General features: G+C 40.1%; 1 protein-coding gene across 2 annotated transcripts in view; it reads right to left on the bottom strand.

The window, feature by feature from the left end:
• The window catches only part of MEGF10 (multiple EGF like domains 10), a 187,809-nt gene that overhangs the window by 125,121 nt on the left and 36,834 nt on the right, over window positions 1–25,854 (bottom strand). For both annotated transcript variants that reach the window (XM_055430492.2, XM_055430495.2), the window contains exons 2-4: window positions 16,081–16,213; window positions 6,227–6,328; window positions 4,153–4,253 (exon numbers count right to left, since the gene is read on the bottom strand). In XM_055430492.2, the coding sequence (XP_055286467.2) occupies window positions 4,153–4,253; window positions 6,227–6,328; window positions 16,081–16,196 (319 nt within the window). In that variant the 5' untranslated portion in view covers window positions 16,197–16,213. The remainder of the gene's footprint in view (window positions 1–4,152; window positions 4,254–6,226; window positions 6,329–16,080; window positions 16,214–25,854) is intronic.

Genomic DNA, 25,854 nt, shown 5'->3' with positions numbered 1-25,854 from the left:
TATGGAATTTAGAAAGATGATAACGATAACCCTGTATACGAGACAGCAAAAGAGACATAGATGTATAGAACAGTCTTTTGGACTCTGTGGGAGAGGACGAGGGTGGGATGATTTGGGAGAACGGCATTAAAACATGTACATTATCATATGTGAAATGAATCGCCAGTCCAAGTTCGATGCATGGTACAGGATGCTCGGGGCTGGTACTGGGATGAACCAGAGGGATAGGATGGGGAGGGAGGTGGGTTGGGGGTTCAAGATGGGGAACATATGTACACCCGGGGCAGATTCATGTCAATGTATGGCAAAACCAATATAATAATGTAAAGTAATTAGCCTCCAATTAAAATAAATAAATTAAAAAAAAAAGAAAACAGAATCACAGCTACAGGGAATAAATGAGTGGTTTCTGGCATTGGGGGTTGAGGGTGAAATGGGTGAAGGGGAATTAAGAAGCAAAACCCTCCAGTTATAAAATAAGCCACCTAGATGTAATATACAGCACAAAGAATACAGTTAATAATATAATAGCTCTGTAATAATTTTGACAGGTTGTTATTAGATTTAGCCTGGAGATTATTTGTTAATATATGCAAATGTCATATCACTAACCTGAAACTGACATATTTTATGTCAACTCTATTTCAATTTTTTAAGTCAAGAAAATAAATGACATTCCAGCTTTTAAAAATAATGAAACACAATCAGGCAATAATAGGAACTTTGAAAAATGAATAACCTTACAAGTGTAATTTTACAAACAGGTTAAAACCTCACAAAGGAATTACAGACATCTTCATGTCTAGCAATATTTTCCTCTTGGAAAATGTTCCAATCCATTCTTTTTTCCAACCAGATTCTTAGGAAAGGCTTCTAACCACACTATTCCCTACATTTTTTGTTTTGGTTCTTCCTGTCTGATGGTAAATGTCTGTCTTCTGAACACAGAGCCTTGTTACCCAAAGTGTGCTCTGTGGACCAGCAGCTTCTGTACAGCCTGAGAGTTTAGTAAAAATGAATAATCTTGGGCAGGATGAGGCAGGGGGAGGGAGGAATGGGAAGATGGGACTTGCTCTCCAGGGGAGCTACCTTAGCCATGTAAAAGAAACTATTTTTTCTAATATAGGTTGTTATGTGAAACCATCCTTTTTTTGCCTTCTAGGTAAACTGATTAACAAAATTAAACCAAAATTATAACCAATTAGTGTGTTTCAATTTCTCTCATAACTTGCTGGAAACAGTTAAAATGGTGACTGTGCTGGGTGCCTGGCAGCAAAACCTAGTTGAAAAAAAAAAAAAGATTATGAAAGCAGAAACAAGAATCATGTGTTCTCTCTTCCTTCTCTATCCACAAGGGTGTCTCGCTAGTGCCAGCTGTTGAGAGAACAGAAGATGTACCAGAGGCATCCCTGAGAACAAGGCAGTAACGGAAGCATGCTTGTCCTCTGGGGTTAAGCTATGAAATCAAGACATCAGAGTGAAGAGAAACAAAAATACCCTTAAAGAGACCAAATAGCTCCCAGGCCTCAGAGACCAGACAGTGAGCTGATTAAATGTATTAACATATCTAAAGAAAAACTGCAAGAAAAGAAAAATTTCAGTGACAAATGCTAGAGATGGCCATCCAAGCAGTCAGGAGTCATACTGACTAGTATGAGACTTATCTCAAGGAAGAGTTATAATATCTTTATCATCACATTATGGCAATAATTTTTACCAGGTATGACGGTCCTGTGGGATTGCCCTGCTTTCTGAGATTAGCTGTATTACTGATGGAGGCACTGGGCTCTGGAAGGCTAGAACCATGAAGCACTGAAATTTCTCTCTAACTAACCTTGCTCAGGTCCACAATCCCTACATCAGCTGCCAATAAAATTTAGTTTCATACACGTCATATCTTCAAGGAGAGAAGGTATGACAGTATTCCGTGTCAGTACCTCTCCAAGTTCTGTGTAACAATGAATTAGCACCCCGACTTTATATATGACTCTTAGGACTTGGATTAACAAAAAATCCACAAGATAGAGCTCTTTTCTCAGTGTGCTGACAACTAGGCTTGTAGGTTTGAACCCTGGCAAGATAATGAACCCAACCAAGATAATGTCTCCCTGAAGCGTCTGGGAAGTGGCCAGCCCTACCAGCCAGGCCTCCCTACTCTCCAGACTGTGTGTATTCAAGGCCTTCCTTCGAAAATTTCCCATCAGCCTAGGCCACAGAGATCAGTACACGATTATTCTCAAAGATGTTTGATTATAAACATAATTTTTCTTATTCTGCACCGTTATTAATCAAACACATGCAAATTAAGAAAAATAGCAAAAGGAAAATTGGCACAGGATATAAACAAAAAGATGGGCTTTCCTGGTGGTTCAGTTGGTAAAAAATCCACCTGCAATGCAGGAAACCTGGGTTCAAACCCTGGGTAGGGAAGATCCCCTGGAGAAAGAAACGGCAACCTACTCCAGTATTCTTGCCTGGGAAATCCCATGGACAGAGTACCCTGCGGGCTACAGTTCATGGGGTTGCAAAGAGTCAGACACAACTTAACGACTAAATCACCACAACCATATAAGCAAAAAGACATTCTACACTGCTGGTGGGGGTATAAATTGAAAACACACCGAACATTCTAGGAATATGTGTATGCCTCTAACCCAGAAATTCTACTTCTTTGAAGGTATCCTTACCTATTATTATGTAGATGAACAAAGATTTAATCACAATGACATCTTCTAAAGTAGTCCATAATAGTTAAAACTTGGAAATCATGTAAATATTCAAGAGCTGAGATCAGTTAAATAAACATCTATAATGCAATAAACACTGACATTTGTAAATTGTTGCAGAAGTACATTTACTGACCAGAAAAGACATTCACAATATATTTGTATTTTCTTCTTTTTGCTTAGTTACATTTTCTAATTTCTCTTCAATGAACATTTATTATCATATATAGCCTTGATTTTGAATCACATTTGAGATACCACTCTTTCTATATACCCTGGAGAATGGAATGGCAACCCACTCCAGTATTCTTGCCTGGAGAATTCCATGGACAGAAGAGCCTGGAGGGCTTCAGTCCATGGGGTCACAAAGAGTTGGACATGACTGAGTGACTAACACTACACCCTTTCTATATAAAGAATAAATTCCAAAGGTTAGAAGGAAGATGATACATACACTGGTCCAAGCCCTCTCTCTATTTAGAGCAAATTAGCCTCTAATAAAATTATAAACCCATTTATAAATGCTTTATCCTAGGCCACCCAGTTGAGCGGTGGCCGAGTTAGTGCTATCATTCAGTTCTGCGGAGTCTTAAGCCCAGACATGATCAGAAGTTTCTAGTGCCTCCACGTTAGAGCAGAACTCTGTCTCTTTTTACTACTCAATACCAGCATCTCATCTCAGAAAGCAAAGTTGTCCTTCTAGCTTTTCGTTGAGCCAAAATATTTGAATAAAATCTTTTTTTAATAATACCTACCTTAAGTGTCTCCAAGAGTCCTACACACAATAGTTAGAAAGCACAATTGTAAACTACATTCCACACGATATTCTAAGATTTCCTAAAGTCTATCAGAAAACATCAAACTTCGCTCAAGACATCTCAAAATGAATCAGTGAGATGGGGAGGGGAGGGAAGAAAGAAATGACAATGAATAAAGAAGGTCAACTTTGTGATTCAGACTTACAGCCGTTTCATATTGTGAAAGCTCCTTAATAAGCCTTTCAGTCAGTCTATGTACCAGAAAAGAACATGCTGGCCCCTCGAAAGCTGACTCAAGACTCTGGTGAGTTGCTGCAGGAAGCTTACATCTCTGCTCTCTTCTCTAATGACTCCCTGATTGATTTCCAAACAGACTTTTCTTGAAGAATTGTAACGAACATTGCAGCATCCAACCTTGAATCATCTTCTATAACTTCTGCTTTCTCCTCAAGCAACTTTCATGTGGAGACTTGTGACAGGACAGAGGGACATAGTGAATGCTTCCCTGCTTACACAGGCCAAGACAGCAGCCCTGAGTGTAAGGGAAGGATCCAAGATGCCCCATCTCCACAGGCCTCAATCTCCAACTCCGTAGGCTGCCATCAACAGATGCAAACCAACTCTGGGAAAAATAAATGAACTTCCAAGAAATGTTACGTCTTACTTACGGACACACATTTCCCTGCTCTCATAAAATCCAGGACAGCACTGGGACTTGCGCCTGTACATAGTTTTTTCTCCATGTCGATAGGCAGTCCGATAACTGATTCTATATAGAAGTAAAAAAAAAAAATCACATCGTTACATCTTTTGATCTGCAATTTTATTAGAAATCAAAAATTTATATTTTAATACAAAAAACTATGAAACATGATATAGGTATAAAAAACAAGGTCCAAAATAATAAAGAAGAAACATGGGCTATATATTTTGAGCAATACTATTCTAACTCACCAGTTTGCTAAGAATACATTGAAGGGACATTTAAGTCCACCAGCACTTTTTCCAAGGAATCCGAAGCTTCATGTCTTCTCTACTTCACTTGAGATATTGTGATAAGTTAGTGATCAGTTTCATATTGTGATATGATATTGTGGTAAGATAGTGATCAGTTTCATATATACTACTTATCTAATCACTCATCATTTGTCTATATAGGTTTTGGAGAATTTGGAGAAATCCTTTAAAAATCTATGTGAGTGCATTTTTACCCTACTACAAAATAGGACACCAAAAGATAAAGATCTTTACATATAACTCAAGCTTCATTCATTTACCGATCTATTTATATAACACATGTTTATTGAGCACTTACTATATACCAGGCATTGGGGAAAGAGCTCACAGTGAGTGAAAGAATATAAAGCTCTTGCCCTCAAGGAATATACATTCTACTGGGGAAGACAGACCTGTATAATTTAAGATATAAACTCAATAAATAAATATATTATCAAATAATGGCTGGTAATGATTAAATTTTTAGGGGCTCCAAAATTACTGTGGATGCTGATTGCAGCGATGAAATTAAAAGATGCTTACTCCTTGGAAGGAAAGTTATGACCAACCTAGATAGCATATTAAAAAGCAGAGACATTACTTTGCCAACAAAGGTCCGTCTAGTCAAGGCTATGGTTTTTCCAGTGGTCATGTATGGATGTGAGAGTTGGACTATGAAGAAAGTTGATCGCCGAAGAATTGATGCTTTTGAACTGTGGTGCTGGAGAAGACTCTTGAGAGTCCCTTGGACTGCAAGGAGATCCAACCTGTCCATCCTAAAGGAGATTAGTCCTGGGTGTTCATTGGAAGGACTGATGCTAAAGCTGAAACTTCAATACTTTGGCCACCTCATGCGAAGAATTGACTCACTGGAAAAGACTTATGCTGGGAAGGATTGGGGGCAGGAGGAGAAGGGGACGACAGAGGATGAGATGGCTGGATGGCATCACCGACTCGATGGACATGAGTTTGAGTGAACTCCGGGAGTTGGTGATGGACAGGGAGGCCTGGCGTGCTGTGATTCATGGGGTCGCAAAGAGTCAGACACGACTGAGTGACTGAACTGAACTGAATGATTAAATGCTGTCAAAAAATAAAACTTGAGTAAGGGAATAGATTGTGACATGAAGGAATGCTGGTTTAAACAGAGCAGTCAAGGAAAGTTTTTCCTCAGGAATAATAATGAGCGTGACATCGTTTAGTGCAGCATAAATCAGCAGGTACCACATTCCACCCACAACCTAGACAATAAGGATTTTACTAATGAAATCAAGACAGTTTTCTTCTATAGTAACATGATGATTTAACATAGTGTTTTTGTTTTCTGTTTTCACATTTATAGAAAAAATAAACATGTGGCTTATTTTTCTTAAATTTAATTCAAATTTAAGTTAGTCTAAATTAAATTAGATGCTCAAATAGAAACATATGCTAAGATAGAGTTTTTTGATATCTGGTGATATCCATATTTAAGAGTGTCTCCCCAGTTTTGCTCAACAGCTGGGTGACTTCAGCTAATCAAATGATGGTAATCAGTAGATGTTTTCTGTGTAAGTTCCTCGAGGGACAGACAATCTTTCTGTTTCCATATCTCCTGCAGCTTGGAACATGGCTACAACAACCACCCGCACTCAATAGCTATTCACTCTATGAATGGGCCCACCTTCTCAAGTGTTTAATGTCTCTGACTGTGTCAGACTGCATTCCACTATGCCTAATAAATAAACACATCTGAGTTTCAATTACCTGTGCCGTGTGCATTTAAACCAGTTCAGAATGTCGGTGCAGCTAGTGTAGTAAATTTGATCAAAGGGATGTGGGTATGACTCTTGCACGGTCACAGAGTAGCTGGAAAGAAGAGAAAAGAGAAGCAGTCAGTATTTCTCTTACATTAAAGATAGACTCTGTACCAAAAAACAGTCACTGGTTAAATTATCTGTACTTACAACTCCACACTGACTTTTAACAGAAGCTCCATGTTTTGATGGGTTTCTATTCGAACTTGAACCCTAAAAGTCCCAACATTAAAATATTTAAAACACAAGAGTTTATGCTATAAATTTCAAAAAATTTCTCATTTACTATTCATCCAAAACCCTGATATTACTAAATTTAAAACCATACCATTACACGGACTTCCCTGGTGGTCCAGTGGCTAAGACTCCATGATCCCAATGCAGGGGGCCTGGGTTCAATCACTAGTCAGAGAACTAGATCCCATATACTGCAACTAAGAACCAAGGAGCCAAATAAATAAATATTTTTTAAAAATAACCACTGTTTCTCTGTAATTTTTAGTTCCATCCCATACCCTGTGGTCCAGGGATATCAAAACCTTTCAAAAAAAGTTTTCATCATAGGCCTCAATAAATAATACCTATAGCTGAGGTGGTAAAGAATCCGCCTGCAATGCAGGAGACCTGGGTTAGGAAGATCCCCTGGAGAACAGATAGGCTACCCACTCCAATATTCTGGCCTTGAGAATTCCATGGACTACAGTCCATGAGCTCATAGAGTTGGACATGACTGAGCAACTTTCAATTCAAAAATTAAATAATAAGTGTAATCAGCAAATCTGAGTACATTTTGCTACTGATTTTGGAAAATCAGAAAGTATATTTCTCTGATTGGAACTTCAAATAATTTTCTTTCTTGCACTTGCCCTACTTTCAGGTAATGGAAAAATACATACAGACTCTACACAGAAACTACAAAAAAGCCTTTAAACCTGATTCTAAACATATGGCTGAGACAATTAGCCTGAAATAATCATACTAACACTCAGATGCTACTTAAGCAGTCTGTTTTCCAATATATTTTCATTAATAGAGTCTTGTAATAGTAAAAACACTCAATCCATGGGTCTAATGTGGCTGAAAAGATTCAAAAAATATAAAGAATATTCCTTGTTCAATTCCTCACTTTATTTCAAAGCAGTTTATTGCATGCTCAAGAGCTTAGATTTCTTGCCTACAGGAAAATCTGGAGAATCCCCTTTTCAAAACAATTTGTTTTATATTTTTTAGCAGTCTCATAAAGATTTCCACTAAAATCTTTAATTCATGCTAACAACAACAACAACAAAAGTAGGCCACAATCATGGACTCACTTGGTGCAGATCTATAGGCCAAGTTCATTAAAAGGAACTATGAACCGCAGAAAGTATGGAAGGACTGGGGTTAAAATTTCTACATGAAGAATTCAGGTTAGATAAAGAAAAGAAACTCTTGATCTGAAAGCTAAGCTGTACTGGCCTCACACACAGTGCTATTTCTTTCTCCAGGTGGTCTCTCTCAGTCATCACAAGACATCCATGAACTCATCATACTATCCAAACTCCGTGTATTTGCAGGGAGACACCTGCAAATTGGGACATTGCACCTTGATTTCTAGGTAAATTTAGGGATCCTCTACAGGTCTGAGGCAAATGTAGTAGGTCCTCATGAAAAGACCTCTGGATTAGAAGAAGGCAAGATTATTAGCATCCTGATCTGATAATGAGAACCTGGCTGACCTTCAGAAGAGAATCTCACTTCCCTGGATATATCACATCGTAAAACAACGGGGTAAGAGATGTTCTTGAAGATCCCTTTCCACTTGGCTTCTGCATTTCTAACATACATTTCACATAACTACTTCCTTCTACTCCAGCGGATGATACCTGCAAGAACAGGTTCAGATGAGCATCAGGTGTGCAATCACCTACATCTCTGATATAACTCCTTTTGGGTAAACCAAGAGGTCTCTGTTGAAATATAAATTTTCTTGGAATGAAATGTCACATGAAGCTATTCAGATTTTCTTCAGACACCTAGCAGTGTCCTGAGGTTTGTTGTGGTTTAGTCACTAAGTTGTGCCTGATTCTTTGTGCCTCCATGGACTGTAGCCCGCAAGGCTCTGTGCGATTTCCCAGGCAACAAAACTGGAGTGGGTTGCCATTTCCTTTTCCAGGGGATCGTCCTAACCCAGGGATCAAACCTGTGTCTCCTGCATTGGCAGGCAGATTCTTTACCACTGAGCCACCTGGGAAGCATCCTGAAGCTCACGTTGATGCAAATTCTAAGCCTTTCTTCACCAATTCTTCTCCCTCCCTATCCAGAGTCCCTTGGATGACAAGGAGATCAAACCAGTCCATCCTAAAGGAAATCAACCCTGAATATTCATTGGAAGGACTGATGCTAAAGCTGAAGCTACAGTACTTTGGCCACCTGATACGAAGAGCAGACTCATTGGAAAAGACCCTGATGTTGCGAAAGATAAAAGGCAGGAGAAGGGGATTACAGAGGATGAGGTGGTTGGATGGCATCAATGACTCAGTGGAGATGAGTCTCAGCAAGCTCCAGGAGATGGTGAAGGACAGGGAAGCCTGGCATGCTGTAGTCCTTGGGATGGCAAAGAGTTGGACACAACTGAGTGACTGAACAACAAGCCAACAGCTTGCAAATAACTGAATCTTGAGGCCTGCAGCAATATTTCTCCATTCCATTTCTAGTGGAGAGAAAAGTGAATGAGTGTCCTCTGTGTGTGGACCTGCCATCTAGGCAGTCTCACATTACCCATGTGCAAAAACAGAACAACTTTCCCCATGTGCTATGAGAATGAAAAAGAAACCACTCTAAATTGATGTTTCTTGGGTGAAAAAATGTAATCTGCCAGGCTCTACAGTAATAATTCAGCCTAACTAAATTTTCCACAGTTTATTGTGATCCACACAGTCAAAGGCTTTGGCATAGTCAATAAAGCAGATATAGATGTTTTTCTGGAACTCTCTTGCTTTTTCCATGATCCAGCGGATGTTGGCAATTTGATCTCTGGTTCCTCTGCCTTTTCTAAGACCAGCTTGAACATCATGGTTCATGTATTGTTGAAGCCTGGCTTGGAGAATTTTAAGCATCACTTTACTAGCATGTGAGATGAGTGCAATTGTGCAGTAGTTTGAGACATTACTTTTCCAACAAAGGTCCGTCTAGTCAAGGCTATGGTTTTTCCAGTGGTCATGTATGGATGTGAGAGTTGGACTGAGAAGAAAGCTGATCGCCGAAGAATTGATGCTTTTGAACTGTGGTGCTGGAGAAGACTCTTGAGAGTCCCTTGGACTGCAAAGAGATCCAACCAGTCCATTCTAAAGGAGATCAATCCTGGGTGTTCATTGGAAGGACTGATGCTAAAGCTGAAACTCCAATACTTTGGCCTCCTCATGTGACGAGTTGACTCACTGGAAAAGACTCTGATGCTGGGAGGAATTGGGGGCGGGAGGAGAAGGGGATGACAGAGAATGAGATGGCTGGATGGCATCACCGACTTGATGGACATGAATTTGGGTAAACTCCGGGAGTTGGTGATGGACAGGGAGGCCTGGCGTGCTGTGATTCATGGTGTCTCAAAGAGTCGGACACGACTGAGCGACTGAACTGAACTGAACTGAACTTGAGCATTTTTGGCATTGCCTTTCTTTGGGATTTGAATGAAGACTAACCTTTTCCTGTCCTGTGGCCACTGCTGAGTTTTCCAAATTTGCTGGCATATGAGTGCAACACTTTCACAGCATCATCTTTCAAAATTTGATATAGCTCAACTGGAATTCCAGCACCTCCACTAGCTTTATTCATAGTGATGCTTCCTAAGGCCCACTTGACTTCACATTCCAGGATGTCTGACTCTAGATGAGTGATCACACCATTGTAATTATCTGGGTCGTGAAGATCTTTTTTGTATAGTTCTTCTGTGTATTCTTGCCACCTCTTCTTAATATCTTCTGCTTCTGTTAGTCATCCTAAAGAAGATCAGTCCTGGGTGTTCATTGGAAGGACTGGTGTTGAAACTGAAACTCCAATACTTTGGCCACCTGATGGGAAGAGCTGACTCATTGGAAAAGACCCTGATGCTGGGAAAGATTGAGGGCAGGAGGAGAAAGGGATGACAGAGGATGAGATGGTTGGATGGCATCACCGACTTAATGGACATGGGTTTGGGTGGACTCCGGGAGTTGGCGATGGACAGGGAGGCCTGGCATGCTGTGGTTCATGGGGTTGCAGAGTCTGACACAACTGAGCGACTGAACTGAACTGAACTAAATTAGTTCGTTAGAACTAGATCTGATGCAGCATTCTCATAATTTTATATGCTGTGTTATAGTGTTAAGATCCAAACACCTTAGAGTGCAAAAGCAATAATCAGCTAAGGGACATTGGCCAAACACTTTCCATTGCATATGATGGGGGAGCTGACTCCACAAGCAAATGTGAAAAGTGTTTTCACTAATTTCTTGCAACCTGGAAGGTTGCCTCAATAAGAGAAAATGTTAAAGCATATGAATTTCCTCTTCTGGACATTTGCTGCTCATTAACAGCTTACATTTGCAGGATGTTTCTCTGCTTTTAGGATATAAAAAAGCTCTTCTCTATAAAAGGGTAATTAAACCATTAAGGGTTCCAATTCACCAAACATTTATTAAATAAATTCTATGTAATTCCTCAAAGGGCTCTTAAAAGAGGCCAGCACGTAAACGCTAAAATAACCTGCTTTTACTTTAACAGAGAAATATATACATTTCGGGGGAAATCAAACCATAAACTTTACCATGGTTGAGTATTTATCTTCAGTCTTGACACTTCTCATTAGAATTATTCATAGTCTCAAACTTAATGAATAACAGGCTAAATATAAATTACTTTTCACATTGATCAGATTCTGAGGTTTCCACTTAAATTTAAAGAAGGATTCTGAGCCTCTTCATTCCAAATTTCCTTTCTGTTCTTTTTCATACATTCTTTTTCTTTTCTGAACAATCTCTGTTTTTTATTTCTCATTTTTAATGATATTATAATCACACCAGAAAATCTGGAAAACAAATTTTTAAGAAAGGGAGAAAATTATATAACTCTTACCTATTTACCCACAGCATTTTCCTGTACTTCTCTTAACATCCCTAGGGGTTTTTAGCTTTTAGCTTTAGTTTAGCTTTTTTCGCTTTTATATTTTCATACTCATGCTAGCCACATAATTTTAAGTCTACTTTTTGAATTTAAGGGTATGTCATAAGCATTTTCCTTGTGAGTAAACAGTCTTCAAATTATGACTGCCAAATACTTGTGACTGCACCTAATTTGCTCAGTACCCACCTATCATTAGACAATCAAGTTGTCATTTTCCAAGGGGCCACTTTCTGGAAGCTGTGTGCTCACACCATGGAGGCAAATGTCTCTGAGAAATGGAGGCCATCCCCTGCTCCTTAGCACTACTTCTTTGGATAATACCTGGGTTGCTGTTTGAATTCAATTAGCACCTCGGCTAACAGTCCACATCGCCATGTTCATCTGAAGCTGCTCTTAAAGTCACAGAATGGGAAGGGATCTTCTTGATTGTCTAGTCCAGAGGTCCCCAACCTTTCTGGTACTAGGGACCAGTTTCGTGGAAGACAATCCTTCCACGGACTGGGATGGGGGCGGGGAGGGGGGAAGGTTAGGGGATGATTCAAGCACATTACATTAATTGTGCGCTTTATTTCTATTATTATTACATGAGCTCTGCCTCAGATCATCAGGCTTTAGATCCTGGACTTGGGGGGCCCCTGGTCTAATCCCATCCCATTTTCATCACAAATAAGCCACACTGAGCTCCTGGTACCAATGGTTAGTCTAGAGCCAGCACTTTAACACCAAGATCCCCAGACACCATCCTGTACCTCTGCTGCCTCTCAAGATACTATAGAACATCGAAAGCTTCTAAAGCAAGCAGTGAAACTGTGGTACAAAAACTGTAGGTCCCAATTCTACACTATTTTCAGGCTCGAGATGCAAAACCCTTTATTTCCTGCTTGTTTGTTTAATCTTCTCAAACACACTGAAAACTTATCATCACCATGATTTTAACCTATTAAGTATTATCTGAGGAGGAATCCCAGCAAGATTTAATTTAAGGTCAAAGAACAGGGTAGGGGAAGCCATCATCACTTGGACTCATTCCAAAGTGGTTAATTACATTTTATCTGCCTAAATTATCCTGTTACTTTAATCAAATATGGTAATAATTATCATTTCTTATCTCTGCTCACTTCAGGAATGCAGCTTCAATTATTACCACTCCTGTGTCCCATCCCCAAGAGGTTGGGCAGAGAATGGTTTCTCTTCATTTATGCCTTCTGTAGAAGAAACCCTTGTAGGTGGAAATACTTAAACTCACACAACAGAGAAAGGAGATGGGGAGAAGGGACAGATGATTCATGGAGTTATTCATTTTCCAAAGGTATGCTATTCAGAATTTCTCTAATAACAAGTATCCCTTGTGTATTTTAAATGATTTAATTATCCTTAATTTTACTTCGGGCTTCCCTGATATCTCGGTTGATGAAGAATCTGCCTGCAATGCAGGAGACCCCGCTTCGGTTCCTGTATCTGGAAGATCCACTGGAGAAGGGATAGGCTACCCACTCCAGGATTCTTGAGCTTTCCTTGTGACTCAGCTGGTAAAGAATCCACCTGCAATGAAGGAGACTTGGGTTCAATCTCCAAGTTGGGAAGATCCCCTGGAAAAGGAAAGGCTATCACTCCGGTATTCTGGCCTGGAGAATTCCATGGACTATACAGTCCACGGGGTTGCAAAGAGTTGGACACAACTTCTAAGAATCACAATTACTGCCTTAAAATGAAGTATACTTTTATTTGAAAATAAATGATTCAGTAGGTCTGGGGAGGGACCTGAGAGTCTGCGATTCCAAAAAGCTCCCAGGTGAGGTTCCTGCCACCACAGCTACAAAGACTCCACTCTGAGGAGCAAGACTGCAGGTGATTCCATGGCTTGGAACCACTGGTGACAGGTGGGTTTTAGTATAAGGAAAATCTACGATGAGTACTCCTGAGTCTTACTACCAAAAATTTTGTCCCTGAAACTCATCTTCCTCTCCCCATTTCAAGTTCATTTCAGTTTTTGAAAATATAGGAGAATCTGTCACCTGCACCTTTATCTGTTCATTTTAATTTATACTCTTCTTCTCCATTCTTATAAAACAAATTCTACTTTTCTTTAACCTTTCTTCAAAGAATCATTATCTACCCATATAACAGAAAATTTATCAATGAGAAGATTGTAGCTGTCAACTTTTTCTTTTTAGTAGTTCATAGCAAAATTAAAGGCAGGAGAAAATCTCCATCATTTCCATATTTTTTCACATTGAATTTCCTTCCCCATTAGTATTTCCTCAGTTACTCCAAACACTTGTACAACAGTGAAATTAGGTTTAGAGTCTCCCTGCTCACCACAGCTACAGAAAGCCCACAGGCAGCAACAAAGGCCCAGAACAGTCAAAAATAAATTAATTAATTCATTTGTTAAAAAAAGAGACTCATGCAAGATCACTGGACTCCTTCAATGAAAAAGAAAGAAAAAAACAAAACAAAACAGGGTTATTCTAAGCCAGTACCCTTTCTTATATTTAATAAGACCTTTTTGTCCATGATAATTATAAGATTAGTTCAGTTCAGTTGCTCAGTCGTGTCCAACTCTTTGCGACCCCATGAATCACAGCACGCCAGGCCTCCCTGTCCATCACCAACTCCCGGAGTTCACTCAAACTCATGTCCATTGAGTCGGTGATGCCATCCAGGCATCTCACTCTCTGTCGTCCCCTTCTCCTCCCTCCGCAATCCCTCCCAGCATCAGAGTCTTTTCCAGTGGGCAATGCAAAAACAAACCAACGGAAGTATCTTTTTCATGTTTTCTTTAAACGAAAAGTTAAACATTCATCTAGGCCAGTATTTCAAATTGATCTTATCAACACAATGTGACAAAACCACTAATCTCTTCCCTGTCAAATCAGCTCTCTTCCTTTTATCTCTCTATATGTAATCACTGACCCAAAAGACACGAGTTTGAGAAAACTCCAGGAGAAAGTGAAGGTCAGGGAAACCTGGCATGGTACAGTTCATGGGGTCACAAAGAGTCAAACATGACTTAGCAACTCAACAACAACAATGTCCAATGACACGCCCACTCTTCCACACAGCAGGTTCTAAATCTCAGCCTTTTCTGCCTCTTTCTCATCCATAGTTAATGTATTACCAAGATCTCTTGATTTTTATTTCACAGTACCTAACAAATTTGATTTTTTTCTCCCATTTCAAAGCTATCATCCTCCAAGAAGTTCAACTACCAATGGACTCTCCCTTTTCTAAAGTTGATATGTTCTTATTCATGTATTCATCAATTTATTTTTATTACTATAATCGTATATATTATGTACTTTGCTGGTGAAGTGTTTTATGGGAAGTTCTATGAAAATTATAAAGATAATAGGCTTTCCCTCCTCTTAAATTCTGTATAATATAGTTAATATCAAATTTATAGAACTTTATTACATATACATATTTCCACTTAAAGTTTCATAATGATAGAAGACTCTATTGATCAATCAGGAGAATACGTTTTGTTACCCTGCCCTAATACTGCCAGCAGAGATGGGGATGAGCCCTCACTGGAAACTAACGCTGTGAATGAGGAATCGGTATGCCCTAGAATAACACAGCTGCTGTGCTGGAAAAACAGCTCTCAGCATCCTTCCATGGGTCACACAGTGACTGAAACGCATGCTCTGTGCTGTACTCTTCTTGGTACTGAGGGTGATAGGAAAAAGAGACTTAGAGTTTAATGTCATTGCATTTACAGCCATTACAACTACATACTCCTCTCTAGTACTTGACACCTTCTATTTGTTTGAAAAACCTGCAAGTGCAATGTTCATTTTGGATAAAGAAACATGTACCCACTTTTTAGGAAGACAAGTAACAGAGTAAACTGCATTTGACTGCACTTCAGTATCACTAGATAGTTTGTGCTATTTCTGTGTTCCAAAAGGGACTGTAAGTTTGCCCAGATCTGGAGACTACATCATTTGCTTTCATATAATGTAGTCAATCTTGCCCTCCTCCTGTATTGTATCAACGCTAGACTTCTTTGGTATAGTCCTTAGTGGTCTTCATGGCACTGGTTTCAAACTACCTTCCATCCTAGAACCCCTGCCAATCACTGTCATCCACTGGTCTTATTCAAGTCTTCAAGGACATGTCAGGTGACACTACTTCCATGCAGCCTAGCCAGTTACTCCAGAAATCAAGTCTTTCCTTTCAGGTCACCTACCACATAACTTTTTATGCCATCCATTTCAACGCTCTAGGACATTATTCCACACTATCTTTCACTGATTTCTCATTGATTCCCATGCGTAAGTAGGTGCTCCACCATAATCCATATGCCATAAGTTCAGCTCCACCAAATTATTGCAAATAAATACAGAGCAGAGATAAGACCTCAAGGAGATCATTTTAATCAATCTATGAATCTATAATGTTTTCCCCTATTTTACAAATACACCTCTGTTAGAATTAATATCTCAAGCTTAATATACATAACATATACTCTCTAAGACCAAGGTAAATTATACTATCTAATTTATTACATATAATGAACGATTTTTACATGAAAGCAATTTTATAATCTCTTCTCAAATTCTAATTTTATATGTGGTACTAATATTGAGAGCATACAAAGGAATCTATCAGAAATTATTTCTCAGACTACTGAGAAATATAATTTCTCAAACCTCTTACCTTTCCCAGTGGCTACACACATTGGGGTCTTCAAGGTTCAGAGATGATGCCATCCTGATCCCGTGGCACAACAATAAACAGATAAAGCCCAGGCATGAGTTCGAGGAAATAACCATTGTTCCCGAAGAACAACCTACAAGAAAAAGAAATTCAAATTAAAGATGCATTAAAATGACCCCCAAAGAATTCTTTTCAGTACAGTAACTATAAAGTACCACTTGTCATTAGGGCTGAAACAAGAATAACGAGTCTTAGATTTAAATAGATGGGTCACCAGCTTTCATGGTCCAGGAGAGAGAGATATTTCTTATGTTGTCAGGATGGCCACTATTTTGTAAATTACTAAAAAGTGCAAATCATCATTAATTGCCACCATAACAAAAGCCCTTCTCAGCCATGCCAGCCGACATTAAAGGAATCTACCAGAACAACTCAGGGCAACACAGGCTTCCAGATTCTCTCAGCAGGCATATTTCCCTTCTGGAAGGAGAGGGCACACAGAGGAATCTGGCCTCCTTTGTCCTAGAGGATAAATAATGGAACAGAAGGTCCATTGACTCAAGAGAGAGGCACCTCAGGCTTAAACTGAGGGTCATTCAGTAATTCATTCAAAGTTCATTGAATGGCCACTCTATCCTAGGCACTGTGCAAACACTGGACGTAAAACACAGATCTAGTTCTTGTTCCTGCCCACTACGATCTTTATAATTTAGTAATCGTGACACACATTTCTTATATTTAGTGCTTCTGTCCCACCATCTGCTGAACAGAAACTAAACCAGTTGTTTTATAGAGGTTTCTACATAGGTGTACAGATAAAAAGTGTAGAGGTGTTTGGAGTTCAGTATTAGGAAAAAGGGAACCTGGTATTATTGCTGAGAGGAGGAAAGACCAAAAGAGGAAAACCAAATAGCAACATATCTACAGAAGAGTTAGGCCCACAAAGGAGATAGAAGAGGGAGGAGAACGTTCAAGGCAGAGGGGACAGAGGTGAGGGAAGATCAGGCACACTTAATGAGCTCAAATTAGCTCGGCTGGAGAAAGATATGGGGTGGGGGGCACATCACCATGGATTTTATAAGACATGGCAAAGTATGTGAACCTCATCCAAGGATTACAGAGAGCTAGGGAAGGGTACAGGGTGACATTAGAAAGATTACTGGCTGTAGTTCAGTTCAGTGCAGTCGCTAAGTCGTGTCCAACTCTTTGCGACCCCATGAATCACAGCACGCCAGGCCTCCCTGTCCATCACCAACTCCCGGAGTTCACTCAAACTCATGTCCATCGAGTCGGTGATGCCATCCCACCATCTCATTCTCTGTCGTCCCCTTCTCCTCCCGCCCCCAATCCCTCCCAGCATCAGACTCTTTTCCAGTGAGTCAACTCGTCGCATGAGCTGGCCAAAGTATTGGAGCTTCAGCTTTAGCATCAGTCCTTCCAATGAACACCCAGGACTGATCTCCTCTAGAATGGCTGTAGAGGGAGCATGAACTGCAGGTGCAGACTACTAGAGGGAGGTCAGGTGAGAGGCGACTGAGGCTGAAATATGGAAGTAACACTGGGCTTGCGGGGAACTGAGTGAATCTGGGAGCTTTTCAGGAGGTGAAATGGACAGGATTTGGTGACTGAATGTGGGAGTCAGAGCAAGGAGGGACGCCTGTTACAGCCCCTTGAGTGGCGGGTGAGCCACTCATGGAGATGGAAGCACAGAAGCTCTCTTCCTGAGAGGCAAGGGAGGGCCATGGTGAGGGGGAAGTTGGCACTTAATGAGGAGGAAGTTTGTCTCACTATGTGAAATGGCTTCATATAATAATTATAAAAATAGACATGGAATTAGAAATAGCTGATCCAGGACCTCCCTGTTAGTTCAGTGGTTAAGAATCAGCGCTTCCAATGCAAGGGGTGGGCAGTGAAGGGGGTGAGGGGAGGGCTGATCCCTAGTCAGGGAAGTAAGATCCCACATGCCACGCAACTCCCTCCAAAAAGGTGATACATTTGCAAATTAAAAAGAAAGCAAGCATTAGCCTTCCTGTTGGTAAACCAGTGAAACTAGTAAAAATTGACCAGATTATGGGGCCCAGCAGTTACTTTCTGGGTGAGAGCTGGCATTCTGAGACGTTATACTAACTTTCCACACCATGAGGTTACCAGGTTTTAGTATCTGGGAACAAAATTTATTGAATGATAATCTTGGGGTTTTAAAATATCTTAAATAAGTAATAAACAACAATACTGGCAAACACTGAGCCTTAGGAAACAGTTTATCCTTCAAATTCAAGAAAACAGAACAATGAAGCAACATTAGATTCTTTAAAATCAAAACTGTTTATAAGCACAAGTATATATAGTGTATTAGTACTATAGTCCACTAGGCACCTCTGTTTATGGGATTTCCCAAGCAAGAATACTGGAGTGGGTTTCCATTTCCTTCTCTAGTTATGACAGGTTATCTATTTCTAATCCACAAAGGCCAAAACAAAAGAAAATGTTTGATCTGGAATATGGATAAATGTCATGAATTCATAGGATAATTAAAAGATAGTGTAAGCCACTATGAGAAGTAGTAAAATCTTTAAAAGGGGGATTCTAATCATCACGAAGTAATTCCAACATACAAAGCATAAATGACTAGCCAAAATATGGCTTATAAATTAATTCAGATTACAGATGTTTCTCACAGGCTAATCATCATGAAGTTGTAAAATCTGAAGCTTAACATTATATAATTAAAGAAGCTATTCTGCTTAACAGGAATAAATAAAAAGTAACGATAATGAACATGATAAACAACAACAGTGAACATTTCCTGACTGATTAAACTATGTGCTAGGCACAGTACTGAACCTTTCACGTGAATTATCTATTTAATCCACACAGTAACTTAAGTAGGCATTTTTACCATCCCCATTTCACAGCTGAAGACACATCATATATTGTAATGTTTTTCTCATCCATCAAAAAAGTAATCCTTTCATATACTACATTTGGTTGTAACAAATAAGCACGGCAAACATCTCTGTCTCACTGCCTTATCTATACCAGGTAAATATTCTGTTTCAACGAAGTATGAAGTATGCATCTTAACTTTCATCCTTTCCTCAGAGACAAAACAAGAGCCAGGCAGCAGTAATCTGCCAGCCACTCACAAACAATTATCCCAAATTGGAAAGTTTATATCCTGAGTCACCATCTCAGACTCAACCCATCCATTTTCCAATTAGAAATGTTTAGTCTGTACAAAGTTGGAAACTGCTGGAAGGAATGAATCAAACTGCCACGGAAAGGGAAGAGTCTGTTCTCTTTGAATGCAAAAATTTTAGCGTTAATTTGGTATCTCTTTTTGCTTTGCACTTGATGCACTGCCCTGTGAAGGCTTTAACCTTTCTACAGGGATGGTAGAGAAAAAAAAGAAAAAGCAGAATTCGGTCATCTCCTTATTGCTTCTGAAATTCAGCACAGAGAAAAATCAAACTGCATCGCAAAGTTGCTGGTGGTGTTCATGGAAGGGAAAGTATCAGTACATTTTATAGCAAAATTGAATATATGTAGCTCAGCCTTATTCCCGGGAGCATTTTCCAAATCAAAATTAGAAAATTAACTGAGTTTTAGAACAATCTACATTAAAGTATATAATGTTCAAAGCAAAAAATTGCTAGATCAAGAAGGGAAGGTGCAAATTCACACAAAGTGATTAAAATCACTTGAGAAAATAATTCCAATATTATACATGGTAGGGGGAGAAGACATTTCACAAATGTGCCAATGAGCTATAAAGGAGTGTAGAAATGCAACATTTCCCTATATTCAGAAACATGGGCCGTCCTTCCTTTTGTTTGTCTTGTCACTGATAGGGAATCAAACAAGTGGATAGGGCATTTCATATACTCTTTCCCTGTTTGATTTGTTTTCTTTCATAGGCTTTGAGGAGTAAATGTGTGTACCTTTTTTTCTTTGTGTCTACCCTGAAGGAAGAAAGTTCCAGGAACATTTTTCTTCATTTCTTTTTTAAGCAGTATCATCTTGTCTGAGACTATAATCTTTCCACTTTAGGGTGTACATGAAAACAAAACACAATCCTTTAAAAACAGCATTATTTCAACCGAAAAAAAAAAAAAAAAAGCAACACAGATATGCCTTCTTGAAACAGACATTTTAAAAATATTCAAAACTCTAAATTGGTTGTTAAACTACCCCTACCTACCCAGTCTTTACCTTCAAATAACATTTCTTGTGGTTACATTTAACAAAATTTTAAACATAAAAAAATAGTCATTTGCATGAACCCCCTAGTGTCAAACTTGATTGCATTCCATATCATTCACTTAATTATGATGGAAAAATCAAAACAGAAAATCAGTACAACTGATTAGCATTGCTAAAGTGCTCCTGTTAGAAAGAGGAAACACAGCAGGCAGTTAACTCTTACTGCCTAGTCTGAAGGCAGACTTTGCCCATTCTGATACAAAAACCCCTCAGTAAACGATCAGGTTGAATAAAATCATCCCAATGGATGAGTCTGCCTTGCGATGACAGGGAGCAGTTTCTCTATCAGTGTGTTAGGGAGAAATAAATAACGGGGCGTTGACTTGCTAATTTATTTTTGCAACAACAGAAGGATAAATGATTCCAGACAATTCTAAAATCTATCTCCTTGTTAGAAACATTAAGTGCACGCACAGAAGTAATGTGGGGGCCCTCACCTAGTGTTTTTTCAAGCTCACTACTCTAAAATGCTCTCATAGTTCTCTAGATGAAGTGATTTATTACCAACAGCCACATTCTCATAATTTCACACCCCTCTCCCAGGGTACCAAGAGCCACCTAGTCCACTGATCACTCTATCATGTTATCTACAAGTGTTAAAAGTTTAGCTGCTCAGTCGTGTCCGACTCTGTGAAACCCCATGGACTGTAGCCCACCAGGCTCCTCTGTCCATTGAATTCTCCAGGCAAGAATACAGGCGTGGTTAGCCATTTCCGTCTCCAGGGGATCTTCCCAATGCAGGGATGGGATCTTCCCAATGCAGGGATCGAATCTGGGTCTCCCACATTACAGGCAGATTCTTTACCATCTGAGCTATCAGGGAAGCCCTCGTGCTACCTTATAAAGGATGTACTAACTTTACCTTGAACCACACAGAAAGGCTGCCCAGATGTGCTGTGTTCTTCCTGGGGCTCTGAGCCTGTGAGAGCATATGAGAGGTCCAGCTTCAAGGTATTTAAGATGTCAAAAGAGTAATGCTTGCCCAGTTGCCCCAAGAACAACCTCAGATGAAAACTTCCATGGAAATACTACTTCGCTGATAAAAGGAATTGATGCTTTTGAACTGTGGTGTTGGAGAAGACTCTTGAGAGTCCCTTGGACTGCAAGGAGATCCAACCAGTCCATTCTAAAGGAGATCAGTCCTGGGTGTTCATTGGAAGGACTGATGCTAAAGCTGAAGCTCCAATACTTGGCCACCTCATGCGAAGAGTTGACTCACTGGAAAAGACTCTGATGCTGGGAGGGATTGGGGGCGGGAGGAGAAGGGGATGACAGAGAATGAGATGGCTGGATGGCATCACCAACTCGATGGACATGAGTTTGAGTGAACTCCGGGAGTTGGTGATGGACAGGGAGGCCTGGCGTGCTGTGATTCATGGGGTCGCAAAGAGTCAGACACAACTGAGCAACTGAACTGAACTGATAAAAGGAATCCTTGAGGCACTGTCCCGATTTCTATTTTCACCATCCAAAGCTAGTTATTTTAACAACATTTTACTTTACTCAAGCGTAACTATTCACTGGAGGCAGTACAATGCTATCCATTTTTGTCTGAGCATCCTCATGTCATGTTGCTAACATCAAATACCACACCCAAGATATGCTTCTAAGTCAAATTGAATCATGTTGCGATGGCAGCCACCCAGTATTCCTTGGAAGCTTCTAAAAACAAAACGTAAATGAGTGTGGCTATTAACATTTAATAAAAGAAAAATACTCTTAAGTCCTATTTTATAAATTTAAAAAGGTTTTATAATCAATGAAAAAATAAATAGATAAAACCCCCTATACATTAGCATGAACTGGGTATTCTGGCATTCACTGTGCACTTTACATCAAGCAAAAACTGGGCAAACCCCTGAGGATGCCAGCCACTGAACTACCTGAGGGGGCTCACACCACACACAATGAGGGGCCCACAAGAGACCATCTCAAGGAGCAGCCATGATGAAGGATTATGACTGAAAGAGCTGCTAGGGGAACAGAGCCTTACCTACTTAAGCAGCCGACCCCACAGGTGTAATTAAGTGGCATTCAGGGGGAGCTTAGGGGAGGCCATGGTCACTGCATATCATCAACTCTGGAAAGTATCCTACAACATCCCTATAAATCCGGGTCCTACAACATATGGGGGAAATCCACATACAATACTCACTGAGGATCTAAGCACAAGCAACTATGAGGAGTATTACGCCTTATAAGGCATGGTCTCTAGCTTTAATAGTTCAAAATCTACTAGGGAGAAAGATTATAAATAAAATTATTTGCCAGATGAGTCAGTGCAGAAAGAAAATGCCAAGAGTTTTAAGAGGAAAAAAAATCAATGTGAGCAATGAAGCCTCATGAAAGACGTCAAACTTACAAGGAAGTTTTCAAAAGGAAAAGAACTAGAAATCACTGAGTATACCCCCTCGCACCTCTCACCACTCAGATGTAATTTCATTGGCTGAGATTAACTGCTTTACCTGAAATCAATTAAAACAGAGTAGTAGTGATTTAAACAAGGCTGGCTATGACTGCAAAGTCTGCTATTTGCCCTAGGCACCACGTCGGGATTAAAGGAAGACTTTGGGTAAAAATGAATACAATGGGGAGGGGCCATGAGGCAGAGAGAAAAGTATGAGCCAAGCCTCAGAGTGGACAAAAGAAGGTCTTATAAGGAACTGTGGGTTTCCCTGGTGGCTCAGAGGTTAAAGCGTCTGCCTCCAATGCGGGAGACCCGGGTTCGATCCCCGGGTTGGGAAGATCCCCTGGAGAAGGAAACGGTAACCCAGTCCAGTATTCTTGCCTGGAGAATCCCATGGACGGAGAAGCCTGGTAGGCTACAGTCCATGGGGTCGCAAAGAGTCGGACACGACTGAGCGACTGAACAGAACAGAACAGATAAGGAACTGTGAGCAGCAGTGCTGGAAAGGAAGGAGAGCTTTCTGATGAAGGGGCCTGAACTTTAGGCTAAGGAGTTCAGATGGATTTTATCCTGTCTGCAGTGGAAAACACTTGCGTCTTTGAGCAGGGTGCATTACTTGATAACAGAAGCATTTTAGACATTAACACGGAATAGGTATTCAAAATCCAACCAAGGAAATGGCCTCAGCCTCCTGCAGGGAAAATGGGTGCGTTCAGGTTTAGAGTGGAACTGCCTGTCCAAGGTTGGTTGGTCGTCTAAAGAATAGGAAATACGTGAGAAACCAATGAAAGAAAGAATTGGCAGAATTGGGAGAAACAATAGAAAATAGGGTCAATATTAGGGAGAGTTATTTTGGGTTTAAACCATTTTGAATCCCAGTTATATTTTCTCAGTGTGGTCTATTTTAACCTCCCACTGGGGAAAAAAAATACATCTCTTCTTTAATAGAAAAAGACTTCAAATACTACTTCCCATACCAGAATTTACTAAATAAAATTATATCTGTTTTCCTAAATGCCTCACAATTTAACATTCTTCAGTAACATTCCTACCCATTCTTCCCAACATCAGTTCAGTTCAGCCGCTCAGTCATGTCCAGCTCTTTGCGATCCCATGATTCGCAGCACACCAGGCCTCCCTGTCCATCACGAACTTCCAGAGTCCACCCAAACCCATGTCCACTGAGTCAGTGATGCCATCAACCATCTCATCCTCTGTCATCCCCTTTTCCTCCCACCTTCAATCTTTCCCAGCATCAGGGTCTTTTTCAATGAGTCAGCTCTTCGCATCAGGTGGCCCAAGTATTGGAGTTTCAGCTTCAACATCAGTCCTTCCAATGAACACCCAGGACTGATCTCCTTTAGGATGGACTGGTTGGATCTCCTTGCAGTCCAAGGGACTCTCAAGAGTCTTCTCCAGCACCACAGTTCAAAAGCATCAATTCTTCGGCGATCAGCTTTCTTCACAGTCCAACTCTCACATCCATACACGACTACTGGAAAAACCATAGCCTTGAGTAGACGGACCTTTGTTGACAAAGTAATGTCTCTGCTTTTTAATATTAGGTTGCTCATAACTTTCCTTCCAAGGAGTAAGCACCTTTTAATTTCTTGGCTGCAATTACCATCTGTGTGATTTTGGTGCCCCCAAAATTGAAGTCTGACACTGTTTCCCCTGTTTTCCCATCCATTTGCCATGAAGTGATGGGACCAGAAGCCATGATCTTAGTTTTCTGAATATTGAGCTTTAAGCCAACTTTTTCACTCTCCTTTCACTTTCATCAAGAGGCTCTTTAGTTCCTCTTCACTTTCTGCCATAAGGGTGGGGTCATCTGCATGTCTGAGGTTATTGGTATTTTTCCTGGCAATCTTGATTTCAGTTTGTGCTTCTCCCAGCCCAGCGTTACTCATGATGTACTCTGCATACAAGTTAAATAAGCAGGGTGACAATATACAACCTTGACGTACTCCTTTTCCTATTTGGAACCAGTCTGTTGTTCCATGTCCAGTTCTAACTGTTGCTTCCTGACCTGCATACAGGTTTCTCAAGAGGCAGGTCAGATGGTCTGGTATTCCCATCTCTTTCAGAATTTTCCAGTTTATTGTGATCCACACAGTCAAATGCTTTGGCATAGTCAATGAAGCAGAAATAGATGTTTTTCTGGAACTCTCTTGCTTTTTCGATGATCCAGTGGATGTTGGCAATTTGATCTCTGGTTCCTCTGCCTTTTCTAAAACCAGCTTGAACATCAGGAAGTTCACGGTTCACATATTGCTGAAGCCTGGCTTGGAGAATTTTGAGCATTACTTTACTAGCATGTGAGAAGAGGGCAATTGTGCAGTAGTTTGAGCATTCTTTGGCATTGCCTATGAAAAGTACTAATTTTTTGGCCTGTATAAAAACAACAACATGGGAAAACCAATACAATAATGTAAAATAATTAGCCTCCAATTAAAATAATTAAATTAAAAATAATAATAATAAATAAATCTAAAAAAAAAAGTAAAAACAACAACAACAAAAAGCCCTATATCTCTTTTATAAGATACACTCTTTCCCTTTTACAATAATTTTGTTTTGGCAGTGCTAGTTACACCCTCTTGTTGTAGCCAGCCTCCCAGATGGCCACCAATGAATTCTGTCTTGTGTAAACCCTTCTTACAATGAATAGACTTATGTAACCAACTGGATTTTATAAGATTGACAGAATATAACTTCCACACTTAGGTCATCAAAGGCACAGCAGTTTCCATCTTGCTTTGTGGATCACCTCTGCAGGAAACCAGCTGCCATGTTATGAGGACACTCAAGCATCAACTGAGGCCTCCTGCCAACAGCCGTGTGAGTGGATCCTCCAGCCCCTGTCAACCTTCAGATGACTGCAGCCCTTTCTGACACACTGGTTACAACCTCATGAGACCCTGAGCCAGAACCACCAACCAAGCTTCTCTCAAATTCCTGACCCACATAAGCTACAAGATAATAAATGTTTGTTATTTTAAGCCACTAAGTTTTGAGGTATTTTGTTACACAGCAATAGGTATCCAATATGTCTATATTTCAAATAAGTCTAATATATTGGGTGTTTTGACATCCAAAACAGT

Source organism: Moschus berezovskii, chromosome 8 (genome assembly GCF_049115385.1).
Source record: "Moschus berezovskii isolate FMDL1 chromosome 8, NW_MosBer_1.0, whole genome shotgun sequence".
Classification (NCBI taxonomy): domain Eukaryota; kingdom Metazoa; phylum Chordata; class Mammalia; order Artiodactyla; family Moschidae; genus Moschus; species Moschus berezovskii.
The sequence above is the reverse complement of the archived record's forward strand: the minus strand, read 5'-3'. Positions and strand labels throughout refer to the sequence as shown.